This window comes from Erinaceus europaeus, chromosome X, assembly GCF_950295315.1.
Source record: "Erinaceus europaeus chromosome X, mEriEur2.1, whole genome shotgun sequence".
Lineage (NCBI taxonomy): Eukaryota > Metazoa > Chordata > Mammalia > Eulipotyphla > Erinaceidae > Erinaceus > Erinaceus europaeus.
Genome location: NC_080185.1, coordinates 122251080 through 122278817, shown reverse-complemented (window position 1 = coordinate 122278817; position 27738 = coordinate 122251080). Strand labels below are relative to the sequence as shown.

At 41.4% G+C, this 27738-nt stretch overlaps 1 protein-coding gene across 3 annotated transcripts in view; it reads left to right on the top strand.

The window, feature by feature from the left end:
* Positions 1-27738, top strand: part of GLRA2 (glycine receptor alpha 2) — a 188579-nt gene that overhangs the window by 65219 nt on the left and 95622 nt on the right. For all 3 annotated transcript variants that reach the window (XM_007517486.3, XM_007517484.3, XM_060183025.1), the window contains 3 exons: positions 5282-5364; positions 7251-7388; positions 12619-12833. In XM_007517486.3, coding sequence (XP_007517548.1) covers positions 5282-5364; positions 7251-7388; positions 12619-12833 — 436 coding nt within the window. The remainder of the gene's footprint in view (positions 1-5281; positions 5365-7250; positions 7389-12618; positions 12834-27738) is intronic.

Sequence of the window (27738 nt, the reverse complement as noted above, 5' to 3'; positions counted from 1 at the left end):
CTGATAGACCCATAAGGTCCTCTCAGGGCCTAGACCTGTAGGGATCCTTCATCCGCTCTCCCTTATCAGTGCCAATGCTGATCTAGGCCCCAGAGGACTGATTACACTCCTTTTACGTGAATCACTTCAGGTATGTCTGGTTTACATAATCAGGAAGAGATCTTTAAATGGAGATTTGGAAACAACTTTAAAGCATTTATAAATGCGTGACTATTGGCATATATGTAAGAGGCTGAACATAAAGAGCATTAACACATTAGCATATGAGCTACATCAGTAACATAGCAAAGCTTTGAAACTAGGAACATTAAGGAAAAGACCATCATATATATATACACGCCTGGAGTGGAAGGTGCTAAATAAATGCCTGCCAGTAATCACTGAGCAGAAGAACAGTCCCAGTGGAATCCTCACTCAGAAGCTACACTCTGTCCCCATCTCTGACCAGTCCTTAGTTTCACTGCCTCCACTTTATCAGTGCGCCTCTCCACTGGGAAGGAGGTACGTAGGTAACAACAATCTTGGCCCACTCATTTAGAAGTCTGCTTGAGCCTAACCGATTCAAGGAGAAATCATTATTTTCCAAAGAAAGTGTTAGTGCTACTGGGAACGTGCAGACCTGTTTCTCTTTCCAACTTGCCTTCTTCTCGTCTATCACAGTGACAGTAATTCAAATTATCCTTGAAATAAGCCAGAAAATGTTCTTTAAATATGTTTCAGGGCGCCTGCACCAGTATTACCTGGTTTGCTCAGCGAGAGGGTCTGATGTTGTCAGTCTTGCCGAGCCCCTTAAATGACTCACTCTGATGCCCAGCAGAGTTCGAAGCCCACTGTGCTAAAGAAAGGCTTGATCAAACACACATCTTGGCAGTGTCTTTTAATTCACGGATTCACTGACTCTCCTAGATTCCCTCCCACCTCCCGAGTGTGGGTTAGATGAATGATGCACTTTTCACTTGACTTTGAACTTGCTCCCAGGCTGTTTCACATAAGGTCTAGGTTGGTTAAGATGACACTTTTGTTCGATACTTGATACAGTCTGTCAAATCTCTCTGACATTAGAATGTCATGACATTGTAGAAAATGGTTATCCTTATGTTCTGGGGGCTGGGAGTGGAGACTGTGTTCCAGGATGTTGCAGTTCACACCCTATAGGGCAATGGATACTTCACCTATTTACTCAGATCACAAGAAAGTTCCTAATCTAAGAAGCAGTATCACTTACACTTAAGGTTTCCATCAGATTCAAGAGTGCAGATTCACTTCTAAGAGGAAGTCTCTTAAATTGGTCTCCTTTTCTTACAGTTGGGATCAAAGTAATTTTGTGCAGGACGCAGTTGTGGTGGAAGGGGTCCAGAAATTTAGTCAAGAGGTCAAGTAGCTCTTTGTGGGTGTGTTTTAGGCCAGCAGATGTGTGGCAAACTAGACATCATGAACTATGGGCTCCACAATCCCGGAAGAGACTCCGCTGATTTTTACAATTGCTTCCCATTTGCTCCACCGATCACATGATTTAGCCGCCAGCAGAGATCTTAACTACCCTCCTCATTACTGGTACCTATACAATCTAAAACCAAAATCTATCTAGAAAGGAAATTAGAAAAAACAAATCAGGAAGAAAGGAAATGCCCACCGAGTTCTTTAGCTGAGACAAAATCCAGGCTAGTTTCACGCTCGTGGGATTTCCTCTCATTGAGGTTTTCCACGCTGTTTCCTTAATAGACTTGACCCTCCCAATTCTGGGTCTCTGTAGGATTGTTTGCTCTGCCACAAAGGCAGAAATAATCATGTGTGAAACCTCTTCTCCTTAAATAAATGTAAAGAGTCCATTTCACGAAATAATTACACCCAGTAACCTATGGTTAAGAATATTTAAAAAGGAGCAGTTTCCAATAGGAAAGAAAATGCACCTGAATGGCATGTTGCAGATTTTAAGCAGTATTTATTTTCATGATTAATTTCTCAAACATAGACTTATAAAAAAAATCATAAAGTTTTCCAGGTCTTCTGGTTTTGATTCACTTAAATTGTACACATACCCTCTATTTTTACATGATGAATGAATTTCTGCATTTCGTTTTCAAAGAAAAAAACTGAGAATGTATGAATAGATTCTCCTAGTATTAATAACAATTTATTTTGTTAATATCTTACATATGCCATGTAGTTTCTTTCTTTATTTATTAATAGGGCTGGGTGTGGTGCACCTGGATATATATATACATTACCATGCACAATGATCTAGATTTGTGCCCCGTCCCCATTCCCCACCAGCAAGGGGGAAACTTCACTTCACAAGTGGTGAGGCAAGTAGTGCAGGTGTCACTCTGTCTCTGTCCTTTTCTAGCTCCCCTCCCCTTCTCAATTTTTCTCTGTCCTGTCAAATAAAATAAAAGGAGAAAAAAAATAGCCACCCCAAACCCAGTGATAATCCTGGTGGCAATCATTTTTTAAATTTTTTAACTAAGAGATTAATGGTTCACAGTAAATACAGTTTTTGATACCTGCATAAATTTTTTCAGTTTTCTGCAAGACACTCTCACCCCAAGCCTATGATGTCCTCCTCCACCATCGTGTACTAGGACCTGAAAGCTCCTGACCCTAGAGTCCTTTACTTGGGTGGAATTATTTATATATTTGATAGAAGAGAGAAATTGAGAGGAAAGGGGGAGACAGAAAGAGAGACACAGTAGCCTGCTTCACTCGTGAAACTTCTGTCCTGCAGGTGGTGACTGAGGGCTTGAACTGGGGTCCTTATACTTAGTAAGGTTGTTTTTTGTTTGTTTTCATTTTATTGGATAGGACAGAGAGAAACTGAGAGGGGAGGGAGGGAGGGAGGGAGGGAGTGTAGGAGAGAGGGAGAGGGATAAGGGGGAGAGAGGGAGAGAGAAAGAGAGAGAGAGAGAGAGATTGAGAGAGACCAGCAAACCTGCTTCAGAGCTTGTGAAGCATCCCCACTGCAGGTGGGGAGCAGGGGCTAGATAGAACAGGTCTTTGTACATAGTGCTATGTGCACTTAACCAGGTGCACCACTGCCTGGCTCCCTTCATTCTCTGTAATAAGGTACCAGATTTTTATTTTATTTTATTTTATTTGCCTTCAGGGTTATCGCTGAGGTTTGGTGCCTGCACTACAAATCCACTGCTCCTGGATGCCATCTTTTTTCCACTGTTGTTGTTATTGTTGCTGCTTCTGCTGTTGTTGTTGGATAGGACAGAGAGAAATGCAGAGAGGAGGGGAAGACAGAGAGGGAGAGAAAAATAGTCACCTGTAGACCTGCTTCACAGCTTGCGAAGCGACCTCCCTGCAGGTGGGGAGCAGGGGCTCAAACCAGGATCCTTACACTGGTCCTTGAGATTCACACTATGGGCACTTAACCCTGTGTACTGCCGCCCTGGCCCCTAGTTCTTTTTAGTAACTAGAGACTTTCACATCAGTTCTGCTATTTTAAGAGACCATTAGTCTCAATAAAATTATGTTTTCCAAATAATAAAAATCTTCATGATGGGGGAAAAATATCTCAGTATCTAAATCTATATAAATGAGTTCCACAGCTAACACAAATTAGTTTTCTAGTCTAAATGTTTCAAGTAAATCTTTTAGGCCTCAAAACTACCTTTTCCTTTATAAACATGGTACTTGTATTCTCAGAATATCCCATAGAATCTAGGTAGATCATTTAGCAATGCAGGTGAAAACTTACGTTTGTGGGGGAAATCTTCACAACAATGCTAATGGGATTATAATGGTAAACTATTACTGAATAAAATAGAATTTAGTAGTTTTACCATTCTGCTATTGTTTGAGGAAAGAGATATTTACTTAGATGAAGAAAGATATCTTCATATAAACAATGTAGAATAGATCAAAAATATTAAATATCCCACCAATCAAGAATATCTGCTATCAGTGTATCGGTGTGTTTATATCCAAGATTGAGAATATATTTTTCCATTTTAAATTGTGAGTAATCGTGGATTACAAGATCGTAAGATTACAGGGTACAGTTCTACACCACATCCACCTCCAAAGCGCAGGCTTTTACATAACTGAATTTGCACTGCCCTATTCTGCATTTTGCTTTAGCTAGTTATTGTTCTAGCTAGTTAATGATTTTGACAATTTTCAGCAAGAATTATTTGTCTAATCTCAATTCAAATTCAAACCCCAAAATTTTACTTTCTTTAGAGTAATTATAACTCTACTTTCTTTTCTTTTGTTTTGGCTCATAGAGAAGGTATGAAATGAAGCAGAGAAAGAAGTGAAGCAGAATGAAATTCAGATTTCGTTATTTGAATCCTGAGGGGAGAGCATAGTGTCAGTGCAAGAGTCAGAGGGGGACACAAAAAATGTTTGAGATTAAAATAAACAGAATTTGAGTCAGTGAACTTTAGAATAACAGGGATTCTAGTACTTGAGCTAACTGGGAATAGGCATAACTTTATCCTACCCCACCATTTGATAAGGAAACAAAAGCTTGTCAAGATCAAGATTTGGTTTTAGAGACAAATTAACTTGATTTTCCTTCCTGGAATATCTCTGATACATTGAAAAACTGAAGACCAAGAGGGACTCACCCATCTCTTTGAAGACTAAAAAGGAGATGGTGGTTCAACCAAGTATCCTACCTTAAGGCTTGATTTCAGTTGAACTACTTCAGAAAAGCCAAGTAAGGAGGGAAGGAGAAGCAGAGTAGCCCTTCTAGTTTACAGACAGGTGAATCCTTAAATGGTTTTTACCAGCTCAAGGATTACTTGCTCCAGAGGTGTCACAATTCAAGAATGAACACTAAATCAGTTTATGCAGTAGAGTAGCAAACAAAAAGATGGGAGTAAAACATTTGTGCATTTGGTGGAAGGAGAACTACTGCTTATCGTCATAATTATGCTTATCACAACATTTTTGGTGCCTGAAGCAAAGCCCACCCAACCATAGCAAAATTCTAGAATCGTATAGACTTTGTCTTTTGAACCAGTGTGAGGAACAGCTCACTGTTCCCAAGACACCATTTCTCCGTGCTCTTGAGAGCAATGCTTGGGAAGGGAGGAGTTGGAGGTTAGAAGATGAAAAACATAAACAAAGGCTTTATAATAGAATGTTATAATTTACAAAAAATTACCAGTGGCTACTGCCCATTTGAAAAAAAAATAAGTGTGCTCTAAATGAGAGCTTAGATTTCATTGTTTGAATCAGTGATATTTTGATTAATGGTAAATGTATTTTGGTTTATCTCTCAAGAACAAGATCTCATGCATTTAAAACTTTTTTTTTCTTTGCTAAGACTGACTTTGACCTTATCCTGCCCTATGGACCTGAAGAATTTTCCAATGGATGTCCAGACTTGTACAATGCAGCTGGAGAGTTGTAAGTCACCACTGTTGATATGACCACCTGCTTGTTTGCTAATTTTAAAGAATGGCTTAATATGTAATTAGAAAAGACCCCTGAGACTTTTTTTTACCTGCTTACCAACCTCCAAGGTCCTAATGGAAGGACAAGCAAAAGTGGTGTGTGTGTGTGTGTGTGTGTGTGTGTGTGTGTGTGTGGTGTGGTGTGTGTGTGTGGTGTGTGTATGTCTGTCTGTGTGATGCTCCTAGAGCGCAATCTTTCAAAGAAAAATGCCAAATAACTGATCCCCCCCAAAAAAAAAACCCAATCTGATTTAGTAAGTTTTTCTTTGAATGAAAATGTCTCCTGAGAAGAGTATTAGTCATTCAACCTCTAATGATAAACGACTCTCTAATCAGAAAAATTATATTTCTATTCAACATATGCTCAGATAGGCCATGACCTCCAAAGGAATTTTAGCAGGAAAGGGTCACTGATTTAATGATAAAACTCAAGGGCCTTAGACATAGGAGGAAACAGGAATTAGGGACATGAGATAAGATGGAATAAAAGACAGTTTAGATGAAAAATGGCAGATACACTGAAGTAAGGTGAAAGAAGTAGAGAAATGCTATCTACTTTGTCCCCTTTATGTGCCCCAGCTCCAATAGCACAGAAATCTTTAATATGTATCATAAATTGAAGATACATCAAAATAAAACAGATCCTTGATGAATTCCATTTCATTCAAAGTAGCTGAAATTTTTTCTCTTAATGAGAAATTATGATAATTATAATAAAATAGCATTAAACTAAATGACACTTTCAAAGGACCCAGTTTCACTAAAGTCATGTCACTTAAAAACAGTTTACACAAACCTATCAATGTCATTAAGTGAGGATTTCTTATAATGGGGATTTTCAATCAAGAGATGATTTTTTCCCCTGGTTTGCTCTGTTAGCTTCTTTGTTTGTAAAAATGCAGAGAATAGTAAGTGCTACTGATCTGCAGGGATTTTAGGCAATTAATGAGGCAGGGACAAAGAAAAGCTTGTAACTTCTTTGTTTGGAAAAATAATAAACATAAAAAGACACATCAACCATTATTTTTAAAAGTGGCCGTGACAGGGTTTCTTTCTGTTCGTTTAAAGCTACTCTATATTTCCCTTGAAAATTCCTACAGAAATAAACAAAATAATGAAATGTCTTTATTTAAGAAGTTGTCAGGATAAAATGAGAATTTCTGATTTACAATAGGTTTAATGTATTCATTTCTTCCCTATTGCCCCTTCTCTTGAGAAGAAGAAAAGTTGAAAAAAACATTTCCTTACATAATGATTCCTTTGTATCTTCCCTACTGCTCTAAAAACTCCCTGCCTCAACCCAATGCTTTTTTTCTTTTTCAGACATCAACCACAACTGTCATCTAAAATTCCTCCAAAGTTTAAACAACTCCAATCAGTGTATATGCTTGATCTTTGCAAGACATAGTGAACTCAAAGCAACAGTGATATGATATGTTTACCACTAACTCTGAATGGAAAGGGTAGAAATTACTCTTGATTTTTCTACCCTCATATTACCACTTCCTCTGTGTGTGTGTGTGTGTGTGTGTGTATGCACAAAGGATTTTTATGTTTGTTTACTTGTTTGCTCTTCAGAGATATTCAGTGAATAAAGGGAGCAGAAGAAAATGGACACCCTAGATTTCATTTTCTCATTATAAAGAAAAATTTCATTCAGAAAAAGCTTGTCTTCAATTTCTTTGGCTACAATGGCATGCAGTTATGATGATGAGTTCAGCTCTTGAGTTGAATAAGTCTGCTTTAGATTACTTTATTGTTTGTTTCTTTTACATGACTAGAATTTCAAGTTTTCTTGGATAGATGCAGCAATTTTTCACTTTGATTTATTTATTCCAGTTGGGTACACAATGAATGACCTGATATTTGAGTGGCTAAGTGATGGTCCAGTTCAAGTTGCTGAAGGACTGACCCTGCCTCAGTTTATTTTGAAAGAAGAGAAAGAACTTGGCTACTGCACAAAGCACTACAACACTGGTAAGCTTTCTTCCAGTTGCTATACTCAGACAAGCTTCATCTGTGTCTTAAGATACATATTTTTTCATCTAATATTTACAAGAAAATGGAGTCATAAGGCATGAGCCTGAGTTCTGCTCAAAATGCCATAGTAGTTATAGGATGCCTCTGGAATAGGTCAGTATATTTCTCCAGAGAGAAGAAAGATTGAAGGATTCTTTGCTGTTTTCTTACAAACCATCTTCTGTCAAATTAGTCCAAGGAAATGTTTATGAGACTTTGTTAGTCGTGCAGGAAACTATATATTCTCGGGGGTCAGGTGGTAGTGCAGCGGGTTAAGCACAGGTGGCGTGAAGCGCAAGGACCAGCATAAGGATCCCAGTTCCAGCCCCTGGCTCACCACCTGCAGGGGAGTCACTTCACAGCAGTGAAGTAGGTCTACAAGTGTCTGTCTTTCTCTCCCCCTCTCTGTCTCCCCTCCTCTGTCAATTTCTCTCTGTCCTATCCAACAACAACAACAGCAATGACAACCATAATCATGACAACAACAAGGGTAACAACAAGGGCAACAAAATGGGAAAAATGGCCTCCAGGAGCAGTAGATTCGTAGTACAGGCACCGAGTCCCAGCAATAAACCTGGAGGCAGAGAGAAAGAGAGAGAGACAGAGAGAAGAACTATACATTCTCCTATGTTCCTAGCATCGCTCCTGACATTGACTCTTCAGGTCACTTGGAACTCTATACCTTAGTGAAATAGAGGTATAATCACACTGGCTACTCCTGGACAGGAAAAAGAAATGGGATGGAAATCGGCAAGATGGACTTCAGCTGTCTATGAAGCCCTATACCGTCAGAAGTGCAGGCAAAGAGACCTGTGGGGCAGGGGGGCAATGTGAGGTGGGAGTGGAATGTGGTACTACCTAGAAGATTACACCTTCTGAGTGAAGCTGGTAGCTTCTCCTATAAATGGTCGGCCCTGTATTTGATACCACACAAGTCGAGTGTGGAGAGGCAAACTGGACAAGATGGTTTGTCCAGGGACTGGTGTAGGTCCCTTGCTGAGTAAACTAGGTTCTATTAGGTAACAGTGCCTCCTTTGCGGTACCTTAAACTTGAATCCAAGGATTCCTTTCTGATTAAGAAGACTCCAATTCTATCTCTACCTATAGTTTGCATGAACTAAACCAAGTTACCTTCTGGGGTTCTTTTTTTAAAATATATATTTTTTATTATTTATTTATTCCCTTTTTTTGCCCTTGCTGTTTTATCATTGTAGTCATCATTGATGTAGTTGTTGTTGGATAGGACAGAGAGAAATGGAGAGAGGAGGGGAAGACAGAGAGGGGGAAAGAAAGACAGACACCTGCAGACCTGCTTCACCGCTTGTGAGGCGACTCCCCTGCAGGTGGGGAGCTGGGGGTTTGAACCAGGATCCTTACACCGGTCCTTGCGCTTTGTGCCGCCTGCGCTTAACCCGCTGCACTACAGCCTGACTCCCACCTTCTGGGGTTCTAACTACAAGAGCTAATCCAAGAGGAACCCAAGAGAATGAGAGTGGGCAAGAATATCTGCCTCTTTATGTTAAAAGTTTACTGTCTTGGGCAGGAGAGATAACGCAATGGTTCTGCAAAAACACTTTCATGTCCGAAGCTCTGGAATCCCAGGTTCAATCCCATACACTACCACAAGCTAGAGGTGTTGTTAAAATTCGGAGGCTCCAGCTGGCCGGGCTAGCTTCATGGGCGGGTAACAGAGACGACCAAAGACATACGGCTGGGCAGGGAAGCTGTATTTCTTTATTCAGGAACAACGATTCATAAACTAAACCAAACTAATCACCAAACAGAACTCTGCTGCCTCTTTCCCCCGTGGCGGCCCCAAGAACTCTCGAACTCTGCAACTCTCCAACTCTCGAACTCTGCCACTCTGGAACCCTCTCGGGATTCCTTGGGGTGGGGCCAAGCGGGCCCGCAAAACTAGCATTTCTTGGCAGGGGGAGAGCTAGAACAACCTAATGTAAAGCCTACAACAATTTCCCCTTTTCTTTTTAACTAAATGACTACAGTATCAAGGGTGTGGGGTGAACAGAAACCTATATTGTACAGGCATTTTTAAAAAAAGAAACTGGCACAAACATGGAGAAACATGTAAGCAAGTAACAAGAACCAGTGTGCTGCCAAGGGAAGGCCTGAGGGGGCCGGCCATTTTTTGCCTCTGTGGGCAAAACTTTATCAGCTTTAAAAAAACATTTCTTGCCTCTGGGGGGCGTACTTACCTCGACAGGCATTTGCATGGGGGAGGGGAACGGCATAGAGTCTCAAAGGCAGCTGGCTGCAATTACTTACTATGAAACAAAACTTCTTATTAGCATAACCACAGCACAATCTAAAATTACTAATAGAGAAGGAATTTGAGACTTTTACATATCAACAATGTCTTTTAACCTTTTGTTACACCCATTCAAGATGGAGTCACACCCTAGGTGTGCACAGGAAAGGAAACCTCAGGCATGAGAATAATTAGCATAGCCATTGTGCGATCTACCATTTCTAATAGAGAAGGTAATCGAGAGTTTTACATATCAACAAGTCTATTTAACCTTTTGTTATACCCATTCAAGATGGAGGCACACCCTAGGTGTGCGCAGGTCTTTAGACCAACTTAGTTAAAATATATTGATTGTTAACTAATTTTTACCTCAGACTTTAAATGTAAGTTAATTTTATCTTTATGAGAATTACGTTGAAACCTTTTTCATTTAACTTTGACTAGTAAGAATTTAGCCTTAAAGTTACTGTTTACCAAACATTAAACATATACATAAACATGGTCATTAATACACAAGGAGAGAAACCTTTGTTACGAAGACATGTCATTTTAAACACGAATTTAGATATGTACTGTCTTAGTTGTTGGGGGGGGTCACCATCTGGAGGTGGCTTCCCGAGCAGCTCCACTTCAAGGAATTGCAGGTTGCGATCTCTGCACCAATCTCTGTGTACTCCAGCTTGTCTGCCTTCAGACCGGAGCTGAGGATCTCTGCCAGGATGTCCAGTTTCGGCAGGGAGCCCGGGGGTCCGGGAGGTCCGGGATCGTTCCAGAATTCATAGCACGAGGGCGGGTGGGCCAGCCTTGTAGAAGGCGTGGGCCGAGGTGCCCAGGGGTGGCGGCCATGATAGGCTGCCGCAGCCCTGCCCCATGGCCCTGTCATGTCTGCTGCCCTGCTCGCAGTGGCCGAGCAGCATGGAGGGATCACACGTCCAGTGCCCTGCGCCATGCGGTGGAGAGCCGGCTCATGTGGGCTGGCCTGCATGCTGGCATTGGGCTCCTGTGTGGTGGCATCAGGCTTCTGCGTGTTGGCATCGGGCTCCTGTGTGGTGGCATCGGGCTCTTGCGTGTTGGCATTGGGCTCCTGTGTGGTGGCATCGGGCTCCTGTGTGGTGGCATCGGGCTCTTGCGTGTTGGCATCGGGCTCCTGTGTGGTGGCGTCGGCCTTCTGTGGGCTGCGGGGCTGCTGGGCTGCGGGCGCGGTGCACGGGGTTGTCTGGGCACAGCCGGCTGGCTGGCTGTTTAACCAGGTGGAAAGAGCAGCTCCGCGCCTCGCCTCCCACCTGCTGGCTATTCTCACTGGCTGTTTTGAGTGCGCCCGAGCACGTGGAAACCACAGAGTGGTCCAGAGATAAATGTTCCAGAAACAGCAAAACAGTCTCATGAAGAAAGAGCAGAGGCCTTTGGAGATCTCTTCACAAGCAGAAGAGAAGGCCATAGTATTAAGGTAGCCAAATTGTCTTCACTTATCTGAGAGATGTGCAGGTCAGGTCCACGTGGGCACCATTTGTTGTTAAAATTCGACAGCTCCAGCTGGCCGGGCTAGCTTCATGGGCGGGTAACAGAGACGACCAAAGACATACGGCTGGGCAGGGAAGCTGTATTTCTTTATTCAGGAACAACGATTCATAAACTAAACCAAACTAATCACCAAACAGAACTCTGCTGCCTCCTTCTATTTATTTATTCCCTTTTGTTGCCCTTGCTGTTTTATCATTGTAGTCATCATTGATGTAGTTGTTGTTGGATAAGACAGAGAGAAATGGAGAGAGGAGGGGAAGACAGAGAGGAGGAAAGAAAAACAGACACCTGCAGACCTGCTTCACCGCTTGTGAGGCGACTCCCCTGCAGGTGGGGAGCTGGGGGTTTGAACCAGGATCCTTACACCGGTCCTTGCGCTTTGTGCCACCTGCGCTTAACCCGCTGCACTACAGCCTGACTCCCACCTTCTGGGGTTCTAACTACAAGCTAATCCAAGAGGAACCCAAGAGAATGAGGGTGGGCAAGAATATCTGCCTCTTTATGTTAAAAGTTTACTGTCTTGGGCAGGAGAGATAACGCAAAGGTTCTGCAAAAACACTTTCATGTCCGAAGCTCTGGAATCCCAGGTTCAATCCCATACACTACCACAAGCTAGAGGTGTGCACTGCTCTGGTTTTTAAAAAAATTACTATTTTTATATGCCCTTTTGTAGGTGTTTTAACATTGTGAATAGTTTCTAGAAATGCTAGGAATGTTCTATATGACCTTAATCTATTAGAAAATATTTAGATTATATGCATAGCTTCTACAAATGTATGAATTTTTCTTATTGTTGATTTCTGCAAGGGAATGCTTTCAGCTATTGTATATTGTATATCAAAGTTTGTTATTATAGGCTATATACATATGCTGCAAATTATGCATTCAAAGCTATGTATGACATACTACAACCCCATAATTTTTTAAACCAGTACACTACTCAGCTCTGGCTTATGGTTCTGCTGGGGACTGAACCTGAGACCTCTGGTGTCTCAGGCATGAAAGTCTTTTTCATATCCATTATACTATCCCCCTGCCCCCTGAATAATTATTTCCACTTTGGCAATCTTGCAAATCTGAAGCTCTAGCTAAATAACCAAGTTGCAATAATCACAGATTAAGAAAACTAAACATGCCACATAATTTTGGTCCAGTGACTCTAGGTCAATCATTCTCACATTATCATTTCTAGTACTAGTTGAGTTGGGGAAAGGTTGAGTTGCCTATGGAGGGTGGGTGACCATTCTGTGCTAACTTCCTATTCTTTATAAAAAAATTATACTTTTTAATATAATTATAAAATCTTTATAAAATTATACTTTTAACCAAAGAATAAAGTGGGAGGCTGGTAGGGAAAAGATAAATTCAAATTGACTTTAAGTCATCGTGTCCTCTTCCCAGGCAAGTTTACCTGCATCGAGGTCAAGTTTCACCTGGAACGCCAGATGGGCTATTACTTGATCCAGATGTATATCCCTAGCCTGCTGATAGTCATTTTGTCTTGGGTCTCCTTTTGGATCAACATGGATGCAGCTCCTGCTAGGGTGGCACTGGGCATCACCACAGTCCTAACGATGACCACCCAGAGTTCAGGCTCCAGGGCATCACTGCCTAAGGTAAGAAATCTCATTTGACAACAGGTGATCTGAGAGGTCTGGTCCAAGGTCTTGTGGGCTAGGGAATTCTGGAAGATGCTAATGCTTAATATCCAGGGTAAGATTGGAGACGCAGACGTGATGGAAGAAGAGTCAGCCTGAAAGAATTAGCACCTTGGGGTCAAGGGGAAGGTCACAATCAGATTGACTAAGGGAAAGGAGAAGAGAGCAATGAGTGGAGGCAGAACATGGTTCAGTAATCCTAAGTAGCCTTTGAGAGCTTTTGATATCATGCTGTTTACGAGCCATGCAGCTTGCAAGAATTAGAATAAGATTGATTTAAGTAAGATTAGGCTGTTTTGTCAAGTATTTACTGGTGAGGCCATTGTGACTCGTGTGCTCAGTAAAGTCATTTACAGTAATAAAAGTTTGAATTAGACCCCTGGAAATTTATACCAAAAAGCCTTTGCAGTGAGTTCATGTAGGAATGTATAATATTAAAGTCTAGCAAACCAGACATGTGAATCTTTGCTATGTCTTAATTTACCTCAAATTACTGGTAGACTTCAATTTATGAGTGACACGGTTGTCTAGAAAAGTAACAGCGGAATCTAGAGTCATCCAAGACAATGAGACTGCCAGGAACTGCATATGGTGGGTTAACAGAGAAGTGTGGGGCAGAGGTGATAGTGTCATGGTTATGCAAAGAGATTTTCATGCCTGAGGTGCCAAAGTCCTAGGGTCAATCACCTGCACTACCATAAGCCAGAGATGAACAGTGCTCTGGTTAAAAAAAAGGGGGGAGGGTTTGGACGGTAGCACAGCAGGTTAAGCACACATGGTGCAAAGCACAAGGACTGGAGTAAGGATCCCGGTTCGAGCCCCCGGCTCCCCACCTGCAGGGGAGTCACATCACAGGCGGTGAAGCAGGTCTGCAGGTGTCTGCCTATCTTTCTCTCTCCCTCTCTGTCTTCCCCTCCTCTCTCCATTTCTCTCTGTCCTATCCAACAATGAACGACATCATTAATAACAATAATAACCACAACAAGATTACAACAACAAGGGCAACAAAAGGGGGAAAAAATGGCCTCCAGGAGCAGTGGATTCATGGTGAAGGCACCGAGCCCCAGCAATAACCCTGGAGACAAAAAAAAAAAAAAAGGACATGGAGTTATCAGGGACATAGAGATATTTTCTAGCACTGCAAGTAGTAATCCATAGTAGCTGCATAGTCTAGTACCATGTCGGGCAGGTTCTGGGAGTTCACAGATATGGTTTAAGCAAGTGGTGACAAATGCTCCGCTTCTGAAGTGACCAGTACCCCCCGAATCATGTCTCTATGTGCTTCTTCCACCCACCAAGAACACTGAGCCAGTGGCTGCACTTTTCCGGGCGTGTCTGTTCAGTTTAGTATTCTATGTACAGTCTGATGCTGTTTGAACAGACTCTTCCAAACCTAGTTCCAGAAAAGAATGGAGATGTAAGCCCATATCTTTGCTGGCTGCAGTTTATGTTCAGTGGTGCCACACTTGGCATGATGAGAAATGTCCCATCATGTTCCACATTATCTCCTGTGTTGGAGATAAGGTGACATATGGAGGGGCTCTGTGGCTATAATGGGAGGAGGACTGAATGCTGGGAAGAGACTTACACAAACTTTTCAAGGTCCATGTCTCCAGAGATAAATACTAGATGTTGTATGCTAGCAGAGAAAGGGACAGATTTGTCTCTGATATTTTTTTTAATTTTCTAGAACAGCAAATAGTACAATGTGCCTGTGTCTTGTTTCCACTGGAATACAGCTGCCAGTAATATTAACGGCTTTTTTTTTCCTTGCTGCATTATCACAAATCAGTTTTGCCTACTAGAAATTATAAGTCACTCCATGCCTCCTTTCCAACACATTCATCTGCTTATTTCTCGCTAGTTATTAGTTACTGCCATCACTGCATGCCATGCTGTTACACTCCAGGACACACAAACATGTATTATACAGTTTAATAGATAGCTGAAGTATTGGCGACAAATCACAAGCAGATAATGTCAAAGCAGAAGACATTTAGCCTCCAACCACTTACTGTGATGAAAACAGTAATCATTTATTCTCAAAAAGGAAGAATCCGTTTTTATAAATGTATTATTCCTTCTTATTAGCTATTATGATTCCACAGCAGTGACCAAAACTACTGCTAAATAGATGGTTACTGGTGAGTGGTCCTTGTCTGTGGAGACAGAAAGCTCAGAGAAACCAGAGGAGGGTATGATCAACAATCACTATATGCTTGGCTCTGAACTCACAGTGGTTCTGCTTTTGCCAGCAGCAGGGTTATCTACCTATGTGTATTTTTAAGTTATTGTTTTTACTCGTGAACAAAGTGATAAGATGTTAGGGGTATAATTCCACACCACTCCAACCTCCACAGCTCTATACCACTCCACACCCCAAGGATAACCACCATATTTTCCCTGAGGTCTTAGAGATGAGTTGGCTAAGGGATTATTGTTTTTTTGTAAGTTCCTATGTTTCAATTTTCTATATTCCATGTATGAGTGAAGCCACCCAGTCATTGTCTTTTACTTCCATCCACTTTGTCCCGAAGGACACAATATGGTCTCTTTAAATTGCTAAGTAGTACTCCATTGAGAATATGTTCTATAACTTCTTTACCTAGTCATCTGTTTCCTGCATTTATTTTTCCTAGTTGGTTCTCAACTGACCCTGGGGAAATGTGACTCAGATGGGCAACAGTGAGATGGGAAATGGGATGATAAAAAGTGAGTCATGAGAAAGAAAGAATTCACCAGACACTTACGTGCACCGATAAATGTGCACATACATACTCATTTTAATGTATAAACAGCACAGTGCCTCGGAAGATTCTCTACTGTACTGACGGCACAGCAGCTCCAAAGTCTGTGCAATGCCCAGTACAGAGGTAGGAACACAAACTACACTAGAAAGAGAATATGTACTTGTTACAGGAAAGGTAGGAAGCACACAGAATATTAGTTTATGTTAATCATCCAGTAAATAATAATTGTTAAGACTTTGGTCTATTCCCTACCAGCCTTTCCCTCTTTTTCTATGTAGATCTGTGGGCAAATGCGTATGCATGCATGAGTAGAAAATTGGGTTCACGCTTTCCCACAGGTCTATCCTATGTTTCATTTCCCAGGACATTAAACGATCTCTGATTAACATGATTTGCGGTCATTTAGTAACAGCCTATCTGTTGCATTAGTCAAAATTGGTTTTCAGCATCTCAGAAATTTATATTTTTCTTCTTTGTTTTTGTAAATCTGTGTAGATGAGTATGTGTGTCTCAATGTGCACTAGAGGTTTATGAATATACATTTTAAAATCTTCTTTCCATTGGAGAAAACAAGGTCCTGAAGACAATTAGAGTGAGTGAGGGGCAGTCTCTGGGAATATGTTCAATAGGACATATGTTGCCTTCAGGAAAGAATACTGCTATATTCATCCATTACGTTCAGCACCTAAAACAGTAACTTAGACTAGATTTTCAATAAATTCCCCCATGTGAGACCATGTGGAAAACAGACTTCAAGCAGAATCTCTGGGTGAATGTTTTATAGAAGAATCTAAGGACTGTGTGTGGAAGAACGGCATTCTAACATGACAAACAGTGAGGAACGGCATTTCTCTAAAGAACGATGTCTCGCTTTCCAGTGGTCCTTGAGTAGATTCGGGAAAGTTAATAATATACCCAAAAAGGCCTGGATACAAATCTTAACAGTTTTCATCTCACTCAGCCTCTCTAAGCCCATATCTAAAATGAGAGCATTGTTGTCTAAACCATCAAATATTAAATGAAGATGAGGCATTACTTATATAAATTATTTAGTCCATTTTTTATATATGGTGCACATTTCACTGATTCTGGCTTTTTATTGGGGGAGGGGACTAATGGTTTACGGTAAATACAGTTGTTGTTACATGTGTAAAATTTCTCAGTTTTCTGCAAAATACTCTCACCCTCAACCTAGGTTTTCCACCACCATCGTGCACCAGGACCTGACGGTCCCCCCTGCCAAGAGTGCAATAACCTGGTCCAAGTCCTGTTTTGTGTTTCCCTTTCTGTTCTTATTTCTCAACTTCTGTCTATGAGTGAGATCCTGTCCACAATATAATGGACAAGATTATTATATGGGATGGGCGATTGTATCAACTGAGAAGACTTATGAAGGGCCTTATGAATGGAAGACACCAACTCCTCTGGATGGCCCATTATTTGGTTACACTCATGCCACTAAGGAGATGAGCTGCCATTTATTCTATATTACTAAGATGGGGTTGAAGACCCTTCTGTCTATCTTGAAGAGACTAGAGAAAAAGTCAAAGCACTGTCAACATTTATAACTTCCATTATTTCAAAGAACTCTTGTCCCATTCTGAGTGTCTATAGCAATACAGGATATTAAATATAATAGTCTCTAGATGGTATTTTCTTTCTTCTAGAAAAGTCTGCATCCTGCATGCATATATGTAGAGTCTCCCTTCAGAGACTATAGTAGAAATTCTGAGACAAGACTTATCCATTCCTGTACCATCATACTTAAAAAGCACACTTAGATTGAGAGTTTATCCTGGTGAGGGCAAGAGTTCCATTAATTCTGTCCATACTTACATACCTACTGCTTAGTGCAACATGGGACTCACAGCAGGTGTTCAGTAAAGGCAGTTTGTGGATGAATAAATAAATAATGTTGAAAAGACTTGTAGTCAAGCGACATTCTAGGTGTGATTTAATCAGCAGTTCCGGTATGTACTCATTTATTCCACTGACATTTATTGAATGTCATTTCTGTGCACTGTACTGGGCATTGGGGAAATCAAAGATAAATAAAACGTAGTCCCTGCCCTCAGGGACTTGTAGTCTGATGTGCCAGGGACAGATACTTGGGGTAGTGATTATTAAGCAACGTGGAATATAAAGCCTTCAAGAAGGAATGCCAAATCTACTAAATGGGGGAGAGAGAAGTGGAGGGAGGGAGCCCAAGAAACAGGGAGAAAAAGAGTAGCATAAGGAAAATGGCCTGAAGGAGGGAACTTGAGCCAAATCCCTGAAGCAGATTAAACAGGTGAAGGAGAAGGAGGTAAAGGTCATCCCAGGCAATGAGGACTTCCTCAGTATTTGGGCTACACTTAAAAATGTAAGCTTTTCTAGAAGACAGTCTGGGCAGGTTTCCAGCAGGCTCCACAATTTCTAAATGCGTTTCAAGTAGGAAAATTGTGTTTATTGATTCCAAGTTAATTTCCTGCCTTCCTGCCAAGCAAAGCTTTTTTGTAGTTTTTGTTTTGTTTGGTCTGGTTTCGTTGATTTTCAGAAGTTCAGTCTCCTCCCCAAATACAGCAAAATGAAATGCCAGTGTGATATCTGTGCCATAGGTGCCTTCCCATCTGAGACTGTTAAATTGTTGGGGGGTTTTAATATACAGCTCTGCCAACCTCCACGAAGCTGTTGTGTTAGTAATGTTCTAACTGCTGGGAGCATAAACCCCTAGTGGCTAACAAAAAGCCGGGTCTATTGTTGTCTTTCCAACCTGCAGGAAAGTATCAGAATGAATTGAATAGAAACCTGTGAGACTTCAGTCAGGCTTTGAGAGTGGCCAAATGGAGTAAAACAATTATTTTCCTTTACTCTGTGCTTGTTATTATAGCTGAATGATTCGCAGCCACTTCTGTGAGCTGTGTCTTCATTTGTGACAGTAGCCCAGAGTCATTAGTGGTGACAGTGAACATCGGTAGAGGACAGTTGGGACAGTTCCATGAACGACTCCTTGGAGCAAAGATCTAGAGGCATTATCTTTAGCCATTATCAATGGAGATGCCCTATTTCCTACATAAGGACACGGTTCCTTACTTTTCAGCCATCTGGTCAATGAAGACCAGCTGGACCATTTCAAGCAACTGCCAAACCCAGGACAGCTTGAAATCTAAAACAAAAGAGGCCATAGTCCTACCACATTTGATTCTGCCTTATTCTCCCCATGAGAAGGTTTCTATCTATAGCCATTCTGGAGAATGTCTCCATCGGAAAAAGAAATCATGAAAACAGTTAAGGCTGATACTTATAGAAGTTTTGAAATAAGGATGCATTTAGATGTTTGTTTTGACTCTAAAAAACAAAAATGATTGTTGTTTGAGTTAGGTGGATTTGCAGCTAGTCAGAATTAATTTCATAGATCAGACTGGTATTTCAGAAAGAGGCTGGGGACAGTTTTGCTTTATAAAATCAGGACTTTACATAAGTTCTTGGATTTTAAAAATTGAATAATAAGAGAACCAAGCATTGGCAATGAATCTGCAGGTCTGCTTGCTTCAGCCAGATGTCTGTATGTGTGAGAGACTTCATAAACTTTCCCTCCTGACATTTCCTGAGCCACAGCAAACTGAAGCCGACGATGTAGTGCGTGTGTGGCAAAAATATGCAAAGAGATGACGCATTTGTATTCTCTGGGGACCAAGCAGGAGCACCACTGGCACTTCAGCTCAAGAATGTCACTGGCAGCCTTTACAGGGAAGCTGACAGTGGGAGAAACTACCCAGGCTGTGCTGTGGTCTAAGTCCCGAATCAGTGCATATATATTTGTAGGATCACATTTCGAGGTTCAGCATTAATTTGAACTCTCTCCCTTTCCATTTCACCAAAATGGGTAATTTTATCTGAGTATTACAGCCTAAATGTCTTCAGTTCTTTTTTTATATATATAATTTTTATTTATAAAAAGGAAACACTGACAAAAACCATAAGATAAAAGGGGTACAACTCCACACAATTCCCACCACCAGACCTCCATATCCCATCCCCTCCTCTGATAGCTTTCCTATTCTTTAACGCTGTAGGAGTATGGACCCAAGGTCATTATGGGGGTGCAAAAGGTGGGAGGTCTGGCTTCTGTAGTTGCTTCCCTGCTGAACATGGGTGTTGACAGGTCGATCCACACTCCCAGCCTGTCTCTCTCTTTCCCTGGTGGGGCGGGACTCTGGGGAAGCGGGGCTCCGGGACACATTGGTGGTGTCGTCTGCCCAGGGAAGTCTGATAAATGTCATGCAGTGAAGAACAACATGAACTATTATGGAATATATAATACTTATCAGGGTACAGACATAAAGAAATGGAACTCCTCTCCTTAGGAAGGCTGATATGTTCATAAATTAGGAGATCAGAATTCAGCAAAGAAAGAGTGCTGGCTGGAAACATACCTCTCTCTAGCACTACACTTTGGGTAACATTCCTTCTCAAATTGGCGGTGAAGTTGACTGTGATCTTGCCTTGCTCAGGGCACAATGTCAAATGAGGCATGAGCAGAAGAGAATTGAAGAAATGCTCGCCTACTGTTGCTAGCCTCCACTTACTGTTCTAGGGGGCTCCATGGCCACCACCATGTAACTAAAGTCAGGCCAGGATGTTGATGAATGAGAGACACTATCTCTCATTTATGTTATCTCAGTCTCCAACCAGCCAGCCAGCCAGCCGACCACCGACTCTCTCACTGCCTCAGGCACAGTGGCCTTGTCGCATTTCCTGCCTGATAGTCACATGCTCCCGTCCTTTGCCAAGGCTGTCCTCTGTGTCCGGAATGTTCTGCCACTAGATACTTGCATGACTAATTTCCCCACGTCTTCCAAGTTCTGTTTTTATTGATAAAGCCTGTCCTGGTAAATAACAACCCCTTCCCAACCATATTGAGAACTAGGCCCAACCCAAATCAACGTGTCAATTTTACTCAAAATTCCCTTGTTCCCCATAGCACGTTATCACCTTATAACAAAGCTATTGGTTGCCAAGCTTTATTATGGCTGGTGTGCACTGTATATTGTCTGTTTCCATCAGCTTCACTATGAGCTTCACGAAAACTGCCTTCCTGAAATAGCACGTAGCCCATGGTATCTGTTCAATAAAGATTTGTTGGCTGACAGAATGAATATATACACAATGGAGTCTAGTCATTGAGGAAAGACCACCTAACCTTTCTCTCTGACATGGAACAGATAAAAAGGGAACCCACAGAGCCTTCTAGAATCCTGGGTGCCTATAATATGTGACTCTACCGTCTTAACATGCTTATGAAGTCGCACCGGTGGTTACATCAAGTAGTGTTCTCCTCATTTTCCTTTGATAGCTATTTCTCACAGAGCAACTTCATCACAGAAACGAGAAGAGGAAAGCAGCAATGGGTTTAATAGAAAGGCATCCACACAGGCTATTTTTATCCCAGTTTTGCTTCCTCAGCACTGTCACAACTGATTTGGAGGTTTCTCTGTGTGCCACGGCAAGTAACTCTCTCCCCTTCTTGCTGCTCCAGTTTGTTTGGATGCAAGTATATTCTCTCAATTTTGATAAAGGCACACAGAAGTCTCTTCATCTGAACTCTCTACAGAACCCTCTGGGCCAGAGATACAAGTCCAGATTCTTCCAACTGTCATCAAATCTTCCCTCTTCTTTACTCAACAAAAATCAAGTGGACATTATTTTCCCTCTGATTTCAATGTGACTTTAAACACAAGTTTAAGGGGTGGGCAGTGGCGCACTTGGTTGAGTGCACTTGTCACCATGTGCAAGGACCCAGGTTCAAGCACCCAGTTCCCTTCTACAAGGTGGAAGCTTCACTAGCAAATTGAAACAGTGCTGCAGGTGCCTCTCTCTCTCTCTCCCTCTCTATCCCCCCTTTCCCTCTCAATTTCCCTGTCTCTATCCAGGAAATAAACAAATAATTTTAAAAGACACATTTGAACCTCGGTACTTCTTTGAACTGCAAAGAGGATTTGAAAACCTAAGTGTCAAGTTTAGTGACTTGACAAAGCCAACTATTTTTCACCCTTCACCAAAAAGGTGAGTCAGGCCCAGTTGGTGTTCCAAATATGACTATATCTTTCATGAAACTGGAAGCAGAAAATATTTTCTAAATTATACATGAACTTATCTCACAAAATAATAAACTTTTGCGTACTAGCAGAAGAGGCCTCAGCAACACTAATAGTTAGAAAAATCACGGTGGCTGTGGAGGTGAATTCACTTCCCCCTTTTTAAGGTTTGTTTGAAGTGTACGCCACTTATGTGCAGCCCTCATGGATCTCTGTCAAATGTAAATGGCCTCTCCTCCTAGCCTCCATAGTACTCTGGGTCTTCTATCAACCTGGCATGAAGGCTTATGACATAGAAATCAGTACCAATTTGTATATTCAGTTAGACTTAGACAATATGAAGTAGGTACTCTGATTAGCCTCACTTTTTCAGATGAAGAAACAAAGGCACAGAGATGTTAAATAAATCACTCAAGGCCATCGAAGTTAAATCTGAACCCAGACAATCTGCCTCTGAGTTTATATGCTTAACGGCAATGCCATACGTTTCACAGTTAACAGAATAACCTCTACATGCCTGACAATGTGCTAAACCCTTCACATTGATTACCTTACAGCAAACATTAGGTTAAATATGACTTCAGTTCATCAATTTACAAGCAGCAAAACTTAAATATAAAGTTAAGCAATTTGCCCACATTTATGTTCCTGGTAAATGAAAGACCATGATCAAGTCACTTGTCAATCCCAGCTCCTAAAAAGAAGAACTCAGATTTTTAGGTTCCATCACTTTGTGTATATCATATTAACTACAGATGACCTTGGTTTATTTCCCAGGCTCTGAAATCTCTTGTCTTTTGGCTGAGTGTACGGCAATCACTGTGTAGTATATGCAGTTGACAACTTTGCTCATCACTGCAACAAAGAAACAATACTTGATGGCCCTTCCTCCTTCCTATTGAGAAAAACTATTGCTCGCGAGGCTTCCATTACACCTTCCTCCCCCTCAGCAGACTTTCTAACGGAACTCAATTGCTAATTTATCACTTCCATCAGGTATGGCCACATTAGTAATCATTTTCCATCATATATATGCCATTTTCCATCATTTGGTGGCAATTAGAAGGTTGAATAAAAGCAGGCTGGGAGACAGGAGGTAGATCACCCAGTAGACTTACCTTGTATGAGGTGCCGGATTCAAATCCTAGCCCCACATGGAAGTACCATGGAAGTTCCCATGGAGCACCTTGGATGGTGGAGTGATATGGCAGTGTCTTTCCTCTCTCTCTATAATAGAAGAATGAAAAAAATGGTCATGAGAGCCTGGCTCAGAAATAGCACATGAAGCATTGGATTCATTCCTCAGCACCAGAAAAAGAAAATAGGCATATTGAATGGCCGTCGACAATGAAACAATAATCTAAATTGCAGTCCATTCATACAATGAATCAGTAGAAACAAATAAGAACTCTAGTGGCATCTAGCAGTAGAGATAGAGCTACCGAATATAACAAGGAGGGAAGCTGAGCTAACATAAATGCTATCTCCAGGCACAAGAAATCCACAGTGCTTAAACCAAAGTTGTGGCTGAAATGGGGAAGTAGTGAGGGACTAGTGCTTGGGAGGGTCCACCAGGGGTTGAACTTTGAGAGTCGGGTAATGTCTGATTTCTTGATTAGCTGGGTGGCAATCATATGGGTGTGACCGCTTTGTGGTGATTTCATCAAACTGCATAGCTGTGATACTGATGCCTTTAGACATTTTAATTAAAATGTTTTTTATTGCTATCAGAGTTATCACTGGGGCTCTATGAATCCACTGCTCCAGGAAGCCATCCCCCCCCATTTTATATGATAAGACAGAGAGAAATTGAGAGACAAGAGCAGATAGGGAGATAGAGAGACACCTGCAATACTGCTTCACTGCTCATGAAGCTTCTTCCTGCAGGTGAGGGGCAGGGGCTCAAACCTGGGTACTCGCACATGATAGCATGTGTACTTAACCAGACATGCCACAGCCTGACACCCTAATGAAGATAATTAAATACCAGAATGCATAAACAATAGACTACTCAGACACTCTAGAGAATTTCCTCTCACTTTTTCAGGAGAAATTACAAAATCTGGTATGCTCTTTGTTAACTCTAGGTTCTACCCCTACTTCTAAGCACTTTTCGTTCATCTATGATTTAATCCTCCCAATAATCCACTGGGCTAGCCAGTATTGAGACTCAAAGTTATATGAAGAATAAATGCCAAAGTCAGAATTTAAACTGAACTGCAACCTAACCTTTATTCCTTTCTTACTATGACTTCTCTTCACTTTAGAGTCACTAGGGTTCCTTCAGCCTTTAAAATGAATATCCTCTTGGAAGAAAGTGGAAATGTACCCTCGCAACAGCGAAAATCCTGTAGATCAACATTTCATCAATAAAGTTACATTGGTGTGATGTTAAAAGAAAATAAAGGGCCCAGTTGGTGGCACATCCAGTAAAGCACACGTGTTACCATGCACAAAGACCCAGGTTCAAACCCCCAGTCCCCACTTACTGGCTGAGGGAGGCTTCATGAGCTGAGAAGCAGTGTTGCAGGTGTCTCTCTCCCTATCACCCCTCCTCTCTCAACTTCTCTCTCTGTCAACAAGAGAAAGGGGTAACATGGCTGCTAGGAGTGGTGGATCTACTGTGCAGGCATGGAATGCCAGCAATAATTCCGGTGACTATGAAAATAAGAAGAAAAATTAATTAATTAATTAGTATCTCTTATGGCTGTTTGTTTCTGTGTTGATTGTTTATGGCTCAAGAACTAGGTAATCTAAAGATTCTTTCCACATTCTTCAATTCTGGTCCACAGTTTTAAGTTATCATAAAGTGTTTCCTGTCCAGTTCTGACTTCCCTGCTGGGACGGTCCACCCTTCATTTTGTTTCCCACAACCTCCTCCTACTCAATTCCCCAAAACTTCTTTCCCCTGGAAAGGGAGGTTAACAGCTTTCTGTCACTGGAGACAAGCTGAAGGTATAAGATACTAAACAGAAATTGCTAGTTAATAATGTTTCTTGCCCTATGTAACCCTAATTAAAAGAGCCTTAAGAAAGGAATTAACATTCTGTAATTGGTTCATTAAAAAAAAAAAAAACTATTTCCCTCCTCCCATAAAGTTTAGTGTGGGTTCCAAGCCATCAGTGTGGGTTTCTCTTTTTTGTGGAACTCCATAGAAGGCATACTTTGTAAATATGAAAATCACAGGGGACTGGGCCATAGTGTACCAGGTTAAACACACATCGCATGAAGTATAAGGACCCGCTCAAGAATCCCAATTCGAGCAGTGAAGCAGGTCTTCAGGTGTCTATCTTTCTGTCTCCCTCTCTATCTTCCCCTCCCCGCTCAAGTTCTCTGTCCTATCAAAAAAAAATTGGGAAAAAAAAAATGGCCGCAGTAACAGTGGATTCATAGTGCCAGCACTGAGCCCCAGAGGTAAACCTAGAGACAAAAGGAAGGAGGTAAAGAAGGAAAGAAGGGAGGGAGGGAGGGAGGGAGGGAGGGAGGGAGGAAATCACATGGCTTCTAGGGTTACTCTTTACTCATTCATTCAGTTGTCCAATAATCATAGTATTTCTTGTGTTCTAAGACACACTGGCATATATTCACAGCTCTGAGTTTGGATTGCAGCTTTAAGACTGAAGGTAAATCAGTTTAGTTGAGGGTGATTTTCTTTCTTAATGGTGTGTAAAGTAAGGGTGCATCTTGGATTTAATGAACTACTATGCTGAACTTTTAGAACCAACCATTAAGTCTGACTCTGGATATAAAGAAATTAATAAAACAGTGATGTCCCCATCCCTTGGACAACTCCTCCACATAACTCCAGGAGACAACTAGTGAACATGTCACTTGTGGAAGTAAAAAGTAACTCTGGGTGCCATGGTATGTTTCAAAAGGATACTTGTCCCAGGGCCAGAAAAGACTTTTCTTTCTTTTTAAAAAATATTTATTTATTTATTCCCTTTTGTTGCCCTTGCTGTTTTATTGTTGTAGTTATTATAGTTGTTGTTGTCGAGGACAGAGAGAAATGGAGAGAGGAGGGGAAGACAGAAAGGGAGAGAGAAAGATAGACACCTGCAGACCTGCTTCACGGCTTGTGAAGTGACTCCCCTGCAGGTGGGGAGCAGGGGGCTCGAAGCAGGATCCTTATGCCTGTCCTTGCGCTTTGCGCCACCTGCTCTTAACTCGCTGTGCTACCACCCGACTCCCTGAAAAGACTTTTCTTTTTTTAAATTTCTTTATTGGGGAATTAATGTTTTACATTCGACAGTAATACAATAGTTTGTACATGCATAACATTTCGCAGTTTTCCATATAACATACAACCCCCAATAGGTCCTCCGTTATCCTTCTTGGATCTGTATTCTCCCCACCCACCCATCCCAGAGTCTTTTACTATGGTGCAATATGCCAACTCCAGTTCAGGCTCTACTTGTGTTTTCTTTTCTGATCTTGTTTTTCAACTTCTGCCTGAGAGTGGGATCATCCCATAGTCATCCTTCTGTTTCTGACTTATTTCACATAACATGAATTTTTCAAGGTCCATCCAAGATTGGCTAAACACTGTGAGGTCACCATTTTTTTACAGCTGAGTAGTATTCCATTGTGTATATATACCACAACTTGCTCAGCCACTCATCTGTTGTTGGACACCTGCGTTGCTTCCAGGTTTTGGCTATTACAAATTGTGCTGCCAAGAACATATGTGTACACAGATCTTTTTGGATGGATGTGTTGGGTTCCTTAGGATATATCCCCAGGAGAGGAATTGCAGGATCATAGGGTAGGTCCATTTTAGCCTTCCGAGAGTTCTCCAGACTGCTCTCCACAGAGTTTGGACCAATTTACATTCCCACCAGCAGTGCAGGAGGGTTCCTTTGACCCCACAAACTCTCCAGCATTTGCTGCTGCTACCTTTTCTGATGTATGACATTCTCACAGGAGTGAAGTGGTATCTCATGGTTGTCTTTATTAGCATTTCTCTGACAATCAGAGACTTGGAGCATCTTTTCATGTGTTTCTTGGCCTTTAGGATCTCTTCTGTGGTGAACATTCTGTCCATGTTCTCCCCACCCCACCCCCTTTTTGGATGGGGTTGTTTTCTTGTTGTTGAGTTTGGCAAGCTCTTTATATATTCTGGTTATTAGCCTCTTGTCTGATATATGGCACGTAAAGATCTTCTCCCATTTTGTGGGGGGTCTCTTGGCTTGGGTATTGGTTTCCTTTGCTGTGCAGAAGCTTTTTAATTTGATGTAGTCCCATAGGTTTATGCTTGCCTTAGTCTTCTTTGTAATTGGATTCGTTTCATTGAAGATGTCTTTAAAATTTATGCGGAAAAGAGTTCTGCCAATATTTTCCTCTTAGTATCTTATAGTTTGTGGTCTAACATCCAAGTCCTTGATCCACTTGGAATTTACTTTTGTATTTGGTGAAATGTAGTGGTTCAGTTTCATTCTTCTGCATGTTTCAACCCATTGTTTCCAACACCATTTGTTGAAGAGACTCTGCTTTCCCCATTTAATAGTCTGGGCACCTTTGTCAAAGATTAGATGTCCGTAGGTGTGGGGGCTTACTTCCAGGCTCTCAATTCTATTCCACTGGTCAGTGTGTCTATTCGTGTTCCAGTACCAAGCGGTTTTGATGACAATGGCCCTATAATACTATTTGAGATCTGGGAGTGTGATGTTTCCAGTTCTGTTCTGTCTTCTCAAGATTGTTTTGGCAATTCTAGGTCTTTTATGGTTCCAGATAATAAACATTTGTAGCATTTGTTCTATTCTCCTAAAAAATGTGGTTGGGATCTTGATGGGGACAGGATTAAATTTGTATATGGCTCTGGGTAGTATATTCACTTTGATGATGTTATTTCTTCCAACTGATGAACATGGAATATCTTTCCACTTCTTTGTGTCTTTTTCAATTTCCTTGAGTAGTGAGTCATAATTTTCAGTATACAAGTCTTTCACTTCTTTGGTTAGGTTTATTCCTAGATATTTTATTGCTTTTGTTGCTATAGTAAAAGGAATTGATTTCTGGATTTCAATCTCTTCTAAC